The sequence below is a fragment of the Rattus norvegicus genome, chromosome 2 (assembly GCF_021556685.1).
Source record: "Rattus norvegicus strain SHRSP/BbbUtx chromosome 2, alternate assembly SHRSP_T2T, whole genome shotgun sequence".
Taxonomy (NCBI): Eukaryota; Metazoa; Chordata; class Mammalia; order Rodentia; family Muridae; genus Rattus; species Rattus norvegicus.
The window spans coordinates 162,843,430-162,860,268 of NC_141535.1; the positions used below are offsets into that span (position 1 = coordinate 162,843,430).

General features: G+C 35.6%; 1 protein-coding gene across 2 annotated transcripts in view; it reads left to right on the plus strand.

Annotated features, from left to right (window-relative positions):
* The window catches only part of Fstl5 (follistatin-like 5), a 654,395-nt gene that overhangs the window by 206,474 nt on the left and 431,082 nt on the right, over positions 1-16,839 (plus strand). For both annotated transcript variants that reach the window (NM_001271195.1, XM_087628612.1), the window contains 1 exon segment: positions 14,674-14,922. In NM_001271195.1, the coding sequence (NP_001258124.1) occupies positions 14,674-14,922 (249 nt within the window).

A 16,839-nucleotide genomic window follows, 5' to 3' on the forward strand; every position in this document is an offset into this window, starting at 1 on the left:
CATAACACCTAAAGAAATAGAAGCAATTATTAAAAATCTCCCAACCAAAAAAGAGCACAGGCCCAGATGGGTTCAGTGCAAAATTCTATCAGACATTCATAAAAGACCTCATACCAATACTGTCCAAACTATTCCATAAAATAGAAACAGATGAGCACTATCAAATTCCTTCTATGAAGCCACAATTACTCTTATACTGAAACCACACAAAGAAAGAGAACTTCAGACTAATTTCCTTTATGAATATTGACACAAAAATACTCAATAAAATTCTTGCAACCCGAATCCAAGAACACATCAAAACGATCATCCATCATGATCAAGTAAGTTTCATCCCACTTATGCAGGGATTGTTTAATATATGAAAATCTATCAATATAATCTACTGTATAAACAAACTCAAAGATAAGAACCATATGATCATTTGATTAGATGCTGCGAAAGCATTAGACAAAATTCAACACCCCTTCATGATAAAAGTCCTAGAAAGATCAGAAATTCAAGGCCCATACCTAAACATAGTAAAAGCAATATACAGCAAACCAGTAACTAACATCAAACTAAATGGAGAGAAACTTGAAGCAATCCCACTAAAATCAGGGACTAGACAAGGCTGCTCACTCTCTCCCTACTTATTCAATATAGTTCCTGAAGTCCTAGCCAGAGTGATCAGACAACAAAAGGAGATAAAAGGGATACAAATTGGAAAAGAAGAAATCAAATTATCACTATTTGCAGATGATATGATATGTTTTCTCTTTCCACTATGTAGATATCAAAAATCAAAGTCAGGTTCTCAGTCTTGGTGAAATGTGCCTTTACCTACTGAGCTATCTCTAATGTCACTAGTGTCATAGTTCTTTTTTTCTCCTGTTGTGTCTAAATTATGCATTGTAATTCTATTTCATCACAGGATTAGCAATAGATTCTATTTTAAAGCCCAAGAGAAACTAAACTATCTTGACTACCATTTTATTGCTAAATTTGGCATCATTCCATATATTTTTGAAATATATTAATGAATTTAATTGATGTATTAATTTTAACATTTCTCAGTGAGACTTTTTTAAAGACATGTTTAAAGCCAAGTAGAATTTATCCACTGTAAAATATTTTAAAAACAGAAATGAATTTCTATGCTTTTAATTATTAATCAGGTATCTAAATCAAAGCAAGCTAGATGTCTGAGACATACTGAGCAGCCCTAGGTAAAGATAATGCTCTTGTTCCTCTTTGCTCCTGATTTTGCGATGGACTTATACATTTTGCAATGAAGCATAGTTCTCTGTGTACTCTGTCTAAAACAAGTAACATTTTCTTTTCTAATGCATATTTGTAATCTTTTTCCCTTTCTGTGCTGGTTAATTTTTGTCAACTTGACACCAACCTTGAAAAATGGGAACAGGAAATCTGAGATGAGGTCTAAGTATGTGTACATGACTGTGGGGCCATTTTCTTGATTGCTAATTGATATGATAAGGACAATCCACTAGGGACAGTGCCATTCCATAGGTAGATCTGGACTGTGTGTTAAAAAAAAAAGGCAGCTGACCAAGTTTGGTGTGCCAGTAAGAATTTTGCTTGCTGCTCTCCAGTTTAATTCCTAAATCTACATTTCTGCCTACAGTAGGAATAGTCTCTGGAGTATGTTGCTTTTAATATTAATTACTTTTTGATCATGAAGTGTTGCTATCAAGTAGTTTTTTCTGCATTTATTATGTTTGTCATATGATTCCTATGCTTTGGTCTATTTATATGATGTTTTCTATATTGATATATTAAACCAACTTTGCAACATGGAATGATTCCCTCTTGGTTGGAGGTGAATGATCTTTTGAATGTTTGGTTGACTTTATTACACAGTGTTTAATTTACTCATTTATCTGTTGATTGACATCTACATCTTATAATCTAGGGCTTTTGTAGTATGGGCTACTGGAGGTTGTAGTGCAGGTCCTACACTAAGGAAATCATCCAACGTGTATAGGAAAGGAGAGGGTTATGAGCCTTGTATATTTATCATTTGCGTCCTTCAAATATCAGGGAAAGTCAAAATTGAAGTTCCTGTGTAGAAAGAAGAAAATGACCTGCCTGCTGTAGCAGGAAGCCCTTGTGAGGACGCCAGGGCAATGACTTCAGAGCTATTTCTTTTTAGAATCATTTATGGTCGGTCTTTCTTGTTTTCTGTTGCTGCTTCAAAATCAAATGTAACTGAACATCTACTCATTTTTATATAACTGTATTTTTCACAAACCTGTTGAAGATTCTCCATACTTTTATTATTTCTAAATTTCAAATATTCTTTGAAAAGTGTATACTATAATTCATTCATATTGTGTACTGAGTGTTGTCTTTAAAATTGGCAACCCCATTTTTCAGTTCTGGGAAATACTTTAATAATTTATTAATTATTTCTTACCATCTGTTTTTCTTCTTGTCCATCTGGACTTCTATTATTTGGCTTTAGAAATTCAGAAACTGACAGTTATATGATTTGACTTTTTCTCTTTCCTATCTTATCCTTTATATTCACTTATATTTTCTTTATTATTTTCACTTTATTGGATATTTTCTTTATTTACATTTCAAATGTTATAAATTTTCTCTATGTTCTATTGTACATTTTATTTAAGTATCATATATTATAAAATAAATTTATGTAGATCATTCTACTTTTTATAAAGACTTTTCTTTTTATTTCAGGAACTGGCTGTGAGCTCCTTTCTGTGAGTCCCGTTCACGAAGTTATAGGGTTGTTTGTTTTGTTTTGACAGAACTTGTCACCATGGTTTAATCTCATTTTACATTGTTTATATGTTTATTTTTGACCTGATGGTTTATGTGTGGCTTTTCTCAGCTGTAAAGTTTATTTAGTCCTTCCACTCTTGATTAAGAGAGGGATACTCTTCATGTTAATCATTCACATCTTTAAGAAACTGCTCCGGAAGATATGGTGGTGACAGAACCATAAGATGCCAACAAATTCAAAGCTATCATAGGCTATGTTGAAAAACTTATTTAAAAAGGAAGATAAAGAAGAGGATGAGGAAAATGAAAGGGCAAAAATTATGTCTTGTTATTTCAGAGCATTGGGTAGATATCTTCAAGTGTAAGCTTCACTGTGGATGAGATGAGTAAATACTTTTTAATAAACACCCAATATCATGTCCAAGAATTTTCACAGATTAGCCATTGGATACTTAACCCAAAGTCTATTGGCATGGCAGGGAAGATTAGTTTTTGTAATCTAATCCCTGATTAAATAAGGCCTCTGTGGTGTAGTGGTGACTGTCAAACTTGTATTTCATGGTACTTGAAATTTATGTACAAAGGGAATTTGCTCATTAAATAATATTTTCCACTTACTCTCCTAAATACTTAGAGACAACTGTCATCAAACAGATTCTCATTTTCTCTATAATGGGCTGCCTCTATTTTGTTTATATTCACTAGAACACCACAAATATATATAATCACTACTTTATAGTGAGTTCAAATGTTTAAAAGGAGCATAATTATGTTTATGTATTCAATAATTCCTATTAAAGAGAAGTTAGTTCAGGATAAAATATATTTATGGTAGTGTTTACATATGCATATTTAGAGAAAATAGGGATTTATGTAGTCTGCATTTTTTAAAAATTATTATTCATCACAGTCAAAAATTTTAAGAAATGAATATTTCCTTTGAAGAAATTAAATATTGGGTAAGGGTAGCTCATTTACCATTTTAATAAAAAACTGAAACATTTAAGTTTGAAACTTTATAAAACTACAGAGAAAAGGTAGACTCATCCTATGAATTTCTTAAGATCACTGGAGATGTAGGGAGAAAAGGAATTATGTGATGGAGACACTAAGAATGAGGTCAGATTTGATATAGATTTTCAAAAATGTCCTAAACTTTTGCAGAGCAGTCCTGAGAAGTCTTTTCCAAATGCCCAAAAGCAATCAACTCATTGTGGTGTCTCTGGCTTGGCATCTTGGTTTGAGCAGTATGATTTTTGTGGTAGATGTGGATAAAGTTCACCAACTTTCTCACATGTGGTTTGAGAGTCATCAGAAGTAGGTCAACATGACAGAGTATGTCACAGAGACACCATGAGTGGTTCTGGATATTAAGATTGAAGCTATTTGACTGAAATTCCCTCCAGATCATTCATTTGCCTATTCCCTTTTTCTTTCATCTGGTTTTTGGTATTGATATCCAGGTATTAGTGGTGTTTGTAAAAATATTAGTCTAGCCGTGTTCTTTCTATTTTGTGAAATATTCTGAGGACCATTGGTTTTAATTCTTCTTTATAGATCTGGAGTAATAAAATGTAAGTCCATCTGGCCCTGAATTTTGTTATTGTTATGGTGTAGTTTTAAAATGATGATACATTGTTTCTTACATTTTTGTGTAATTTTGCTTATATCTTCTTATTTAACTTTGGTAGATCACAAAAATCTAGAGATTCAATTGCTTTTATTTGTAGGATTTATAAATTTGTTACAATGTAAACTTCAAAGCATGGAATAATGATCCTTTGACTCTTGTTAATCAGTAAAGTATATCTTCTTTAAGCTTTAATTTTACTGCTTGAGCACTCTCTTCTGGTTAGTTAGGCTGAGAGGTTACCAGTTGTATTTTTTATAATGCTGTATTTTAGTTCTTACTATGTGCATCTGGCAGCAGGTATGTGCAAATGGTATGTGCCTAAATGGATCATTTATTGATACATTTTCAAGCAGCCATTTATTTCATTCATCGTTTACATTTTCCTTTTGTTTTCATTTCACTTCTGCCCTGGTCTTCATCATTTCTTGCTATATGCTACTCTAGCATTTGCTTGCATTTTTTAAGGCCTTGAGGAACGTTACATTGCTTGTTTTCCAATGTATCATCAAAACAAAATCACTTAAATTCAAAGAACATGCAAAGGTTCTGCGTAAAACACCTTACGAAAAGGCAAAGTTTGGAGCAGAGACTGAAGGAATGGCCATTCAGAGCCTGCCCCACAAGTGCTCTATATATATACAGTCACCAAAACTAGATAAGATGGATGAAGCTAAGAAGTACATGCTGACAGGAACCGGATATAGCTGTCTCCTGAGAGACACAGCGAGAGCATCTCAAATACAGAGGCGAATGCTAGCAGCAAACCACTGAACTGAGAACGGGACCCTCGTTGGAGGAATTAGAAAAGGGATTGAAAGAGCTGAAGGGGCTTGCAACCCCATAAAAACAACAATGACAACCAACTAGAGCTCTCAGGGACTAAACCACTACCCAAAGACTGTACATGCACTGAACCATGTCTCCAACTGCTTATGTAGCAGAGGATGGCCTTGTTGGGCACCAATGGAAGGAGAAGCCCTTGGAACTGCCAAGGTTGGACATCCAGTGTAGGGGAATGTAGGAAGGTGGGAAGGGGGTGTGGATGGGGAGGGGAACATCCTTGTCTAAGAATGGGAGGGGGATGGGTAGGGGGCTTATGTACGGGAAACCAAGAAAGGGAATAATATTTGAAATATAAATAAATAAAAATATCCAATACAAAATCTTACCAAAGATGATGTTAGAAATGCAAATAAGCAAATTCAATTATATTAGGCATCTTATATGGTCAGAGTATTTTAAATTAATATTCACATATACAGATCCTTCACAGACACATATAGATAGAATAGAAAAAACACAAATGTGTCTCAGGTGAATTGTTCTTGAATCACAGCAAGACCTGTGCACTGCAGACTTCACCAAGTGAATCCAAAGGCAGAGATCCACCTCACTAAGAACCTACTTGACCTTGTTCAGCAGTTGTGTGAGTACAAGTAGCTCAGAATGGAGTCAATAAGAGCAGCATAAACCTCAGTGGGGTTTCTCTCAGTTCATTGTGATGACAACAGACACCCAGTCCTTAGAGATCTTCCAGCATCTCCCACCCACTGCAGAGTGAACACAAAAAGATCCCATATGGACTTGTGCCTGTGGGATCTTCAGGCCTGAGCCTTCAAAGAAGGCTCTCAAATAAATTGGCAGATTAGTTCCACTTAGAAGTTTAGTGAAAGCCTCTTGCTATAGGCTTCTGCCTTTTGCCCTTTCCCACCATAATGTATATTATATTGTCTGTTTGACTATAGCTTTTTCAGCCATTTTGATCATAAATATTGTACTACATCTGTCTTTTGCATGTTTTATGTTACAGTAATATTTTGTCCCTGTATTCCCTATACCGTCTTTTTAAAATTTTTGATCATCCTTTAAAATAGGAAATATTACCTAAGGCAGGTGAGAGGCTGAATGCCATCATTTAACATCAGGGAGAACCAGGAGAATCTCAAGGAAGTTATAGAGTCTACTTTCATGTGCAAATTCCTTCCCATGGGCAGGGAGTGACTGTGGGACATAGAACTATGCCAGGAAGTTTGATAAGGTAGAGCAGGTCGAGACCCCGAGATTCAGTGGGCACACACCTGAGGCTTAGGTGACTCCTGTCTCCCTGTCACACTCCTGACTTAGAACACAGGCTATGGTTCTCACATGGAAGAAATGTGCCCCATGGTCATGTAGGTTCAAAACAGAGTTCTTCATGCTTATGAGGTACCTAAATGCCTGGAGTCCTTAGCCAAAAAGCTTCCCTTTTAAGACATTCCTCCCTGCAAAAGGTATTTAATCTGAGGCAAATCCCAAGAAGTGAGGTGTGGTTTTATACATCCACTTTCCACCACGATAATAAACTGTTTAGAACCATGGACTGTTTCATTTGATCAAGATCCACCATGGGAAACCATGAAGACATTTGTCTACAGAGCAGCAGCCTAATCTCCTCTAGAAAGCCTCTCTGCACTCCTAGTCTGCCTCTACCAAGCTAAGGATAATCACTTGCTGGGACAAGCTAGAGCTCCTCGTTCCTCTATTCCATCTGCCCAGCCAGGGGCTAGATGCTATTCCCATCCTGCAGGCCCCTGACTCTGTTCTTCACTCTTTTGTGACTCCCAGTGGTGCCTAAATGTCCAAGAATCTGAGAACCCCACGGCCTTGGCCTTGTTGCAAGCCCAGGGTCCCCTGAACCCGCTCCAGCTTTCCCAGGTGTCAGAGTCTGCTTTCCTACCCCCCAGTGGTGTCTCAACACTTCCCTATAGCCCAGCACTGCAAACTCCTCTTGGTAGTCAAACTCCTCTTGTTCTGCCTCTCCAAGTGGTCTTTCCCAGTAATGAGCAGACTGAGGCCTACAAGTGATGACAGTAACTCCGGTCTTTCCACACAGGGTCTCTTTAAATACTAACATAACTGAGGAGTTTTCTTTGACTAGCAGTTGCCAACACCACCATCATTAAAAGAGGAAGTTAGACAACATTAGGCTTATGTCCATTCGCTAATATTTTCCTATATTATTGATGTAGCCTTTTAGACTCACGCCACACACAGCTGTGCTACTGAGAGTATCAGGGCAGTACCAATGCAAAGAGATGTTCTGCAGTCTCCAGAGGCATCCTAGGTGGGTTTCACTGCATGGATATTGAAAAGAGTCAAGGACAACAGTATATTTGTGCTGGGATATGGGATTCTGGAGAAATCATGGTTATTTGGTTGGAATCCACAGTAGAGACATTGCTAATCATGAAACATTTCTTGCAAATTAGGGATTTCTTGTGGAATCGTTTGTCAGTAATTGTGATATTACAGCATAGTTAAATATATTCTCTATCACATGAAGAGTGTAAGAAGCTATTGTTCATTCTTGAGCAAACTATTAAAGAAATATATTCATATTTCAATTTAAGTGACAAAAAGCAATTCTTAGGTCCATATAGGCTTTAGTTGTAAGAATGCATGTGCATGTGCCATTTGACAAAGCATGTGTACTTCTATATTTTACTGTCAGTGCTTCTCAACCCATTATTGGAGTTCCTCATGTTGTAGTGACCATATAGTTATTTTGTTGCTTCTTGGTAACTATAATTTTGTTACTGTTGTGAACCATAATATAAATATCTGTGTTTTCAGAGGGTCTTAGCTGACCCCTATAAAGGGATCATTTGCTGTTCCCAAAGGGGCTGACAACCCACAGTTGGAAAACATTCTTCTAAAATATTCTGAAAGCATAAAACACAGAACATACATATAATATTTGTTTATGTGAACTTTATAAAACTAAAAAAGTCATAAGAAACTCAGACATCTTAAAATAGGTGGAAAATAAATTTATAATCTACACTGTAGGATACTATTCATCAATAAAAATAAAATTAAAGACCTATGACTAGATATGGATCAATCTTTAAGGCATATGATTCAATAAAATACCAACATTACCATAGTATATGGACTGAATGAGTTATTTTTAGGAACACATAAATGTATATATGTGTACATATATCCATGGGAATAACTATTTATGGAGAGACCATGAATTTGACAGAGATTTGGGAGAGGGTTTATGGGAGGGCTGTGAAATAAGAAAAAGGAAGGGAGGAATGTTGTAATTATGTTGTAAGTTTTTTAAAAAGCTGTTAAAAACTGGCTATGCAGTGTTTAATTTCACTACAGAACATTCTAGAATGCCCTAATCATGGAGATATGTTCATAAGATGAGTGGTTTCAGGGCCTCAAGAGACTATAGACACAAAAAATTAAGTGAATGAAACCACTCTTAAGGAAAGTATTTCACATTGCAAATTCATGGTGTAGCACTTACAATATTGGTGCAATATGCTGAAGCTGGCAGCCTGTGTATTTGAGGGTGGTGACAGGTTGTATGCAAATCTGCTGCTTTCCTGCTTATTTTTTCTTTAAAAAGCTACTCTTTTGCAGATAAGCAAAACTCTAGCATGTTGTTTGAAATAAGATAGAAAGATGATTACAAATCCAAGGGAGGGAGGACACTCTCTACATATGGGCTGTCTACAGGAGTGACACTGGAGCAATATCAACCCACCTGACAGAGCAGCATTAGGAGACATAGGCCCAATCACAGAGGTCACAGAAAGGTCCCACTTTGAGGTCTTCTGTATGTCCTGAAGCTGTTGGCATCACTTAGAAGTGAAACCATTTTGTTGGATTACAATATATAAACCCAAACTTTATTTTTGTTTTAAAATTGTCTATATGTAGGTAAAAATTATCACAAAATGGATGCCAAATCAAAATATAAAATTATACAGATAGAATTTTAAATCCCTCCCCCGCCACACACACTTTATATCTTTCATGTTTCTCTTTTCTTCATTTCAATTTTTTAATTTCTTAATTATTTTTAACTTTTGGCTGCAAATAGAAATATTGTGTTAGATATTCTTGGCAATTTCAAGAGTGTTACTTTGTGTGTTACATTCATCGCAACACTTCCATGATGTATTTTGCTTGCGTCTTTATTTTGTAATAGGATCTGTTGTGTAGACCATGTTGGCCTAGAACTTAATGTCTATCACTTTAGATTTCCAGAGTTCTAGGAATACAGGCATGTATAACCTACCCAGCTCCAACGCAATTTTTAGTACAGTTTGTTGGGAAAAACAGTTATTTCTTTTAGCAATGTTATTCATACATATCACTCTTAATCATAATAACTACATTTTTATTAAACAAATATTCAATGCCAGGAATTTTCAGTGCAGTGTGCACTGATTCTTCTTAGCAACTGTATGGTAACAGTATTAACTTTGTTGCTAATTCTCTTATTTAATAATCTTTATTCAAGTATAACATTCAGATTTCTATCTACATGTTATTTGATAAATCAAATGAAACATGAGCAGTTCATTAGCTGCTAACACCATTCAGATGGTGGATTAGTAATACAATATTAGATTTTAAGGCCTAAGCTACACTTACATATGTGAAACAAAACAAGTGGCAAAGTCTTGAACTAAAAGATCAATTTAAAAAGTATGAGACTGGAGAGATGGCTCAGCCGTTAAAGGCTAGGCTCACAACCAAATAAAAAGTATGAGACTAAATTAGTTTGTATTTGGTATAGATGAGGATATTGTACATTCTGTAAATATTTTTAATTTGAGCATTATTATTGTGTGATAATTAGTGATTATAAGTGAACCATGTCTTAGTTGTCCTAGAGACAGCTAAGTTTATTTTAAATACATTAATTTTAGTTAGCATTGTGTTTTAGTAGACAGTTTAAACTATGAGATTATATTATTGAGAGACTGAAAGCCATTGGTTAGTTTTCTTTTAATTTACCACTAGTCTATCAGGTCAGACAAAAATAGAAGGTTTGAGCAAAGATTTGAGCCCAATTCAATGATGAGTTGTTAAGTGTTGCTGTTAAATACATTTTATATGTTAACATAACACGTGATAGGAGACAACATGTGAAATAATGACAATAATTAAATGATGTGTTTTTATTCTATATAATAATCCAGTTCATCATAGTCTGTTGTTCTCTTTTTGCTATTAGCATTTTATATCATTATTCAGTCTTTTCTCCATATCCTATCCTTGTTGGTCTTCTGGATGTTTAATCAAGTGTCTCGATGCATTATGACATTCATTGGTGGTATTATTGGTGTTGAATCTCTTAATCTTCTTTTGTTCCCTTTACCCATCCTCTAAATCTTCTAAAGTACCATCTTATTCCTTTTGTAAGCCATTTGAAAAGATTGGCAATTACATTTCTTTTGCATCCTAGAACATATAGTATCTCAACATACACATAAAAGTAAATTCAATTTCCATGGATGCACATAACCATCCACTGGACTAAGTGCAGGGACACCAATGGAGGAGTTAGGGGAAGGACTGATGATATAGCTGAAGGGATTAGCAACCCATAGAAAGAACAACCACATCAACCAATAAGACCTCCAAAACCCCCAGGGACTATCAAAGAGTATACATGGAGTGACCCATGGCTCCAGCAGCATGTGTAGCAGAGAATGACCTTGTCAGTCATGAATAGGAGGAGAAGCCCTTGGTCCTATGAAGGCTCGATGTGCCAGTGTGGGGTAATGCCAGAGTAGGGAGGCAGGAGTGGGTGGGTTGGGAAGCACTCTTATCGAAGCATGAAAGACAGGGGAGGGGATAGGGATATTAACTGGGGAAGGGATAACATTTGAAATATAAACAAATAAAATAACCAATAAAATAAAATAACCATTCTTAAATGATTCACTCACTGCTAAATATGTCTCATGAAGTATTCACTAAGGAAGACTACTTGGGCATAGCCAATATAAAATCTTATTAGCTGGCCAGCAATTATACTGGGTGTTTGGGACCCCATTGTGCACCAAGTTTTTCTTGTGGTCAGCTTTGTATGCAACACTAGGTGTTCTGGGTTGACATACTTTGCTTAACAAGAATATTTAACTAAAGGTGGATCTAGAGAAGGTGAAAAGAACTATATGGACATTGATGGATTAAGCTTCTGTTTTAGTTGTGGTAGGTAGTGCTGTCTGCTGTCTAAGTTCTGAGTTACACGGCCTGAGTGGGCTACAACCATTCAGTTGGGTTAAAATCTGAAGGCCTACTAAGGTCTGGAGCCCTATATGTGTTTTTCCATCATATATATATATTATATATAGTATATATATTGCATATAATGTGTATATATAATGTATATATATATACTGTTAAAGAGAAGTAGATTATTATGATTGAGAATCTAGGACAAAGATCTTTAAACTAATATTGGAAAAATCTGTTTTGTGTGACATTGAGCTTTTAATGTTTCAATGTTTTTAATTTGAACATTTAGTGATTCTAGGAAGGCACACAAAAATTATCAATTATAAAAATGTTGCAAATATATAGTCCATTGTTGTAGAAATAAATGCTATTTTATCAAGCTACAAGCTAGCATGCTATAAAGCACTAATTGAAATTAATTAAATGTGGTATCTGACTGTACTTCACATAATCTTTGACATGCTGATCGCATTTAATTGATTTAATGTCAGCTTAAACTTTAATTTAATATTAGCTATGGTTAATTACCCTGAAAGAAGATAAGTTCTTGCATTTACTTTACATAAATAAACTTTCTTATGGATTTCATATAAATTAATTCCATTTCCATTAAATATAACAGTAATAAACAAATGACAATATTTAATTAGACTTATAAAATTATTTAATGATGTTCACAAAGTGGCCACATATGTAGCAGAGAATTCCCTTGTCTGGCCCCGGTGGGAGGGGATGCACTTGTGGAGGTTTGATGCCCCAGAAAAGGGGGCTGCTAGAGGAATGAGGTGGGAGTGGTTGGTGGGTGGGTGAGTACTCTCTTAGAGGCAAATGAGAGGGGTGATGAGGTGGGGGACTAGTGGAGGAGCGATGTGGAAGAGGAACAACATTTGAAATGTAAATAAAATAATTAATTAAAAAATATAAAACTAAAACATGAATGATGAAAGTCCTATTAGACAAAATACTAGATTGTGACCCAATGGGTTTGTTTGCCTTGTTGAGGGTTTATTTGATATATGATAAGTGAGTGCTAAACAGTAGCTTCACTGTGTCATCCCTTCCCATCATGGGTGATGACTTCATCGAGCTATTTTGTCCAGCCCCAATTTCATTTCTACTTCCACTCTAAGAAAATTCTTAGTTTCTGGGACATTTTTTTTACTAAACATTTGTTACTGTGCAGGTATGAAAGCTTAACCTCATCTCTTCCTCTTTCTACCCTCTTCCCCTCCCTGTTTTCTCTCCCTGTCTCCAGTCTCTCTCTCTCTCTCTCTCTCTCTCTCTCTCTCTCTCTCTCTCTCTCTCTCTCTCTTTGCCTCTTTCTCCCCATGACTCTTGTATGATATTATATATCTTGTACGTGCTCCTCATGCCCTCTCAAACTTGAGAGCCCCTCTCACTTCACCATGAATCTCTCTACCTTAACAATAATCATTCTACACTGTATATGTACACTGTCCGTTCCATTCCTAGCCTAGGCACTCTGATGAGTAATTTTTTTTCTTTCTTTTTTTTTTCTTTTTCCGGTGCTGAGGACCGAACCCAGGGCCTTGTGCTTGCTAGGCAAGCGCTCTACCACTGAGCTAAATCCCCAACCCAGATGAGTAATTTTTGATACAGCATACAATCTTTCATCTCCTGAAATCCCTTGCATCTTGAAGAGAGTGGAGTAGTGGCTGGAATCCTGCTCTTTGCAGCTCAATTAGTTGCCATGTCTATGGACACAAGGTGGTCCTGGAAAGATCATGTTACACCTAGAGGAAGAGTACAGCACACTACTATGAACAACTACTGCATAGTGATTCATGGGCTGTGCATTCTTCAGAACTAACACTGAGCATTCTGTTGCAATGTCATCAGGAGGTTGCAAACCAGAGGAATCCCCCCACTTTTTAACATCCACATGTTGGTCTTCCTTCTTATTCAGCTCCATATGGTTTGTGAATTATATCATGGGTATTCTGAGCTTTTGTGTTAATATTCACTTATCAGTGAGTACATACCATGCATGTTCTTTTGGGTCTGAGTTACATCATTCAGATTGACATTTTCTAGTTCCATCCATTTGCCTGCAAAATTCTGATGTCCTTGTTCTTAATAGCTGAGTAGTATTCCATTGTGTAAATGTACCACAATTTCTGTATCCATTCTTCTGTTGAGGGACATCTGGGGTCTTTCCAACTTCTGGCTATTATAAACAAGGCTGCTATGAACATAGTGGAACATGTCTCCTTGTTAGATGTTGGAGCATCTTTTGGATATATGCCTAGTAGTGGTATAGAGGGTCTTGTGGGTAACTAATTAGAAACCATTGCATCTGGGCATGGTGTGATAAGCCGTTATTCAATTTAGACATAATGTATTGAGTTGTTATCAGTTTATTGACCAAACTCTTGAGGTTTTTACTTGTCTGAAACCTGTAGCTCAGCTACTTTTTAGAAGTATATGTTGAGATGTTTGGTTTTTTCTTTGTCTATGTATGTCCCAAGATAGTTTGCTATTGTTTGTTATTACGCCATTGATATTGGGATGCTTTTCTGTAATTTTAATTTAGCTGATTTAAAGTTTGAGGATAAAATTACAATTAAAGTAATATATTAACCTATTTTATAAAATAAATGTGATATTTAAACTTTTCTCATCTGTATGTATGCTTCATGAATGTTCTTCTTGAAGGTCCAATAATAATAACTAGCAATGGAACTTCATACATGCAAAATTCATTAATATCAGTGTAGGTACAGTTGGAACTCTGGTTACAAATTTATTCATATGATCATTATGATGGTGTCAGGAACATTCAAGTATAATCTACAGAATATTCCAAACCTATAGTCACATAGAGAGACCAGGATAACTTCAGTGGCTCACAGAACCAAATTAACAGACATGCATACAAGACAGAAATTTGTGGGGAGGGCGGCTGAGTAGTATGAGAGAGGGAGGGGATGGTGAATTGAATCAGTATGCACTACATAACATATTAAAATGTCTAAAATTATAAATTAGTAATTATAGTAAAAAGTCCACAAACATTACAGGACTGAGAATTAGGAAAAGAACTGGATTAAAAGATGCAGAGAATTTCCTTATAACATTTGAAATGCTTCTTTTGTGGGTTTTGTTGCCAGTTTCTTAATTGTGTAGTAGGCCTCTGAATGTCCGTGATAGTCCTTGAAGATATTTTTCATCTGATATTTTGAAAAGCACTGATAATTTCAACAGCAAAATGAAGAATTTACTTTTTTTATCTCCAGAATTTCTAATTCACGATGGACCTTTTGGATCTTGTGAAAATAAGTACTGTGGCTTGGGGAGGCACTGTGTTATCAGCAGAGAGACAAGGCACGCTGAGTGTACGTGCATGGACCTCTGCAAACAGCACTACAAACCTGTGTGTGGATCTGATGGGGAATTCTATGAGAACCACTGTGAAGTGCACAGAGCTGCCTGCCTGAAAAAGCAAAAGATCACCATTGTTCACAACGAAGACTGCTTCTTTAAAGGTAAGAGCAGGGTGAGGCCTACAGTGTCGTAGTCCTCTACCTGTCCTATTCTCTACTACTGCCATAAAAGTGTGAACATCGTGTCATTTTATCTCTGTAAGCATCTAAAAGAAGCAGAAGGAAAAAATAACCTTAACCAACCCAAAAAGCGGCAGGGTATGGCAATTTGCATGGATAGGATTCTGATATTCATTTATGAGACTAAGCTGGCCAAAATCTGACTCACAGTTTAATATAGAAATCAGCATTGTACCATATGGCTTCCCAATCACGGAGTTATTATTATAGGGACAGAGGTTAGCCAGTTTAGTCTGTAGGCCAAATATCACTAGTGCAAAGCCCCTAGAATGCTGGTGAGGCTGCAGGGAAGGCCAAGCGGTGCTGTCGTGGCTTTCATTGCTTCCCGATGTACAGAATAATTTCAATTTGAAGCACGCAACTCAAATTGTATGGGACCTCTAATTGCCCACTTCAATAACAATAAAGTCATAAGAAACTCATTTAGCAAATCTGAGGCAATGATAGTTTAACATTTTAAAGTAATATTTACACTCATACAATTGAAAGGATGGCTTAGTGAATAGTACTTCTGAATTAGTAATTAGATGTGCTGTTTTAGTGTGTTCTATAAATAAATCCTCAAATGGGCTTGATCATCACACATTTATTTATACCTTGATTTGTTACTTGGTTGTTTAAGTTGGAGGAAATATTTACTTTCTTGTGTTTTTGACCTTCTTAAATTCTCGAGTCAAATATATAATCATATACAGTACTAACATGTCAATGATAAGTGTATTCTTGAAATTTTGTGAATTAGTGCATCAGTTAATCAGAATACTTAACTGTGTTCACAATAAAGAAATTGTAGGGTATTTAACTCTTGAATTTGAGAAAAAAATATTGCAACCCTTCATTTCCCTATTTATTATTTAAAATTAAAGATTTACAAATTATGACTTTTAATATAGTTTTTCAATAAAGTGTATTTCAAGGAGATTATAATGATAACAGGACACTTTTAAGACAAAGATGTAATATGCTGTGAACATTGTGGCTTCTAGAATGCAATATGTTATTTCTATAAAAGAGTAGGAATACTGTGGTTATTCACTACAACCTGGCAACATTTTTGCAGTTTTATCACAGTAGAATCTCCTCCTCTATCAAGTCATAGATGCTATGGATTCAAATTAATCTCTTTCATTTTTCAATTCAATCAATCTTCTCAATACTTAGTTTTATGCTAGACTTTGAAAGGAAAAACTATTTTTCTGTTGTTCAGTCTAAGATGGTAGAATAAAATTATATTACAACACTGATATCATAAAACTAAGTTATATATATATATGTGTATGTGTGTGTGTGTGTGTGTGTGTGTGTGTGTTGACATATGCATGTGTACTCATACCTACAGGGCTCACTGAGGACAGGGCCTTCAAATGCACTGGAAATGAAAGGATAGTGAGTTACTCAGTGCTGGAAGCATACCCACAACCTCTGGAGGAGTAGTGTGCAATTTTAATTGCACAATCCAACCTCAAACTGATAATCTGACAATGTGATCTGTACAGTGGAACATACAGAAACATACAGTGGTCAACATTATGATAGAAGATAAAGCATTTAGTGTTCTGCTTGATAAATGAGCACTCATTTATAATGGCACTAAATATTAAAATATCATAAGATGTGTGGCTAGCCAAAATCATTTCATAATTAATGAAATGATTCTGTGAAAACTTTGGTTCTTTAGATTTGTCCCAAATATTAATTAGATTTGTGCATGCTTCAAAATATATTCTCATCATAAAGAACTGTATTTCCATTTATCTTATGTAGATTAGTGACTATGAGGACTTCTGTTTGATTTAGTATCTTGTCTAAGGAATTGTTAGTTCCTAAAATGCCTGTATT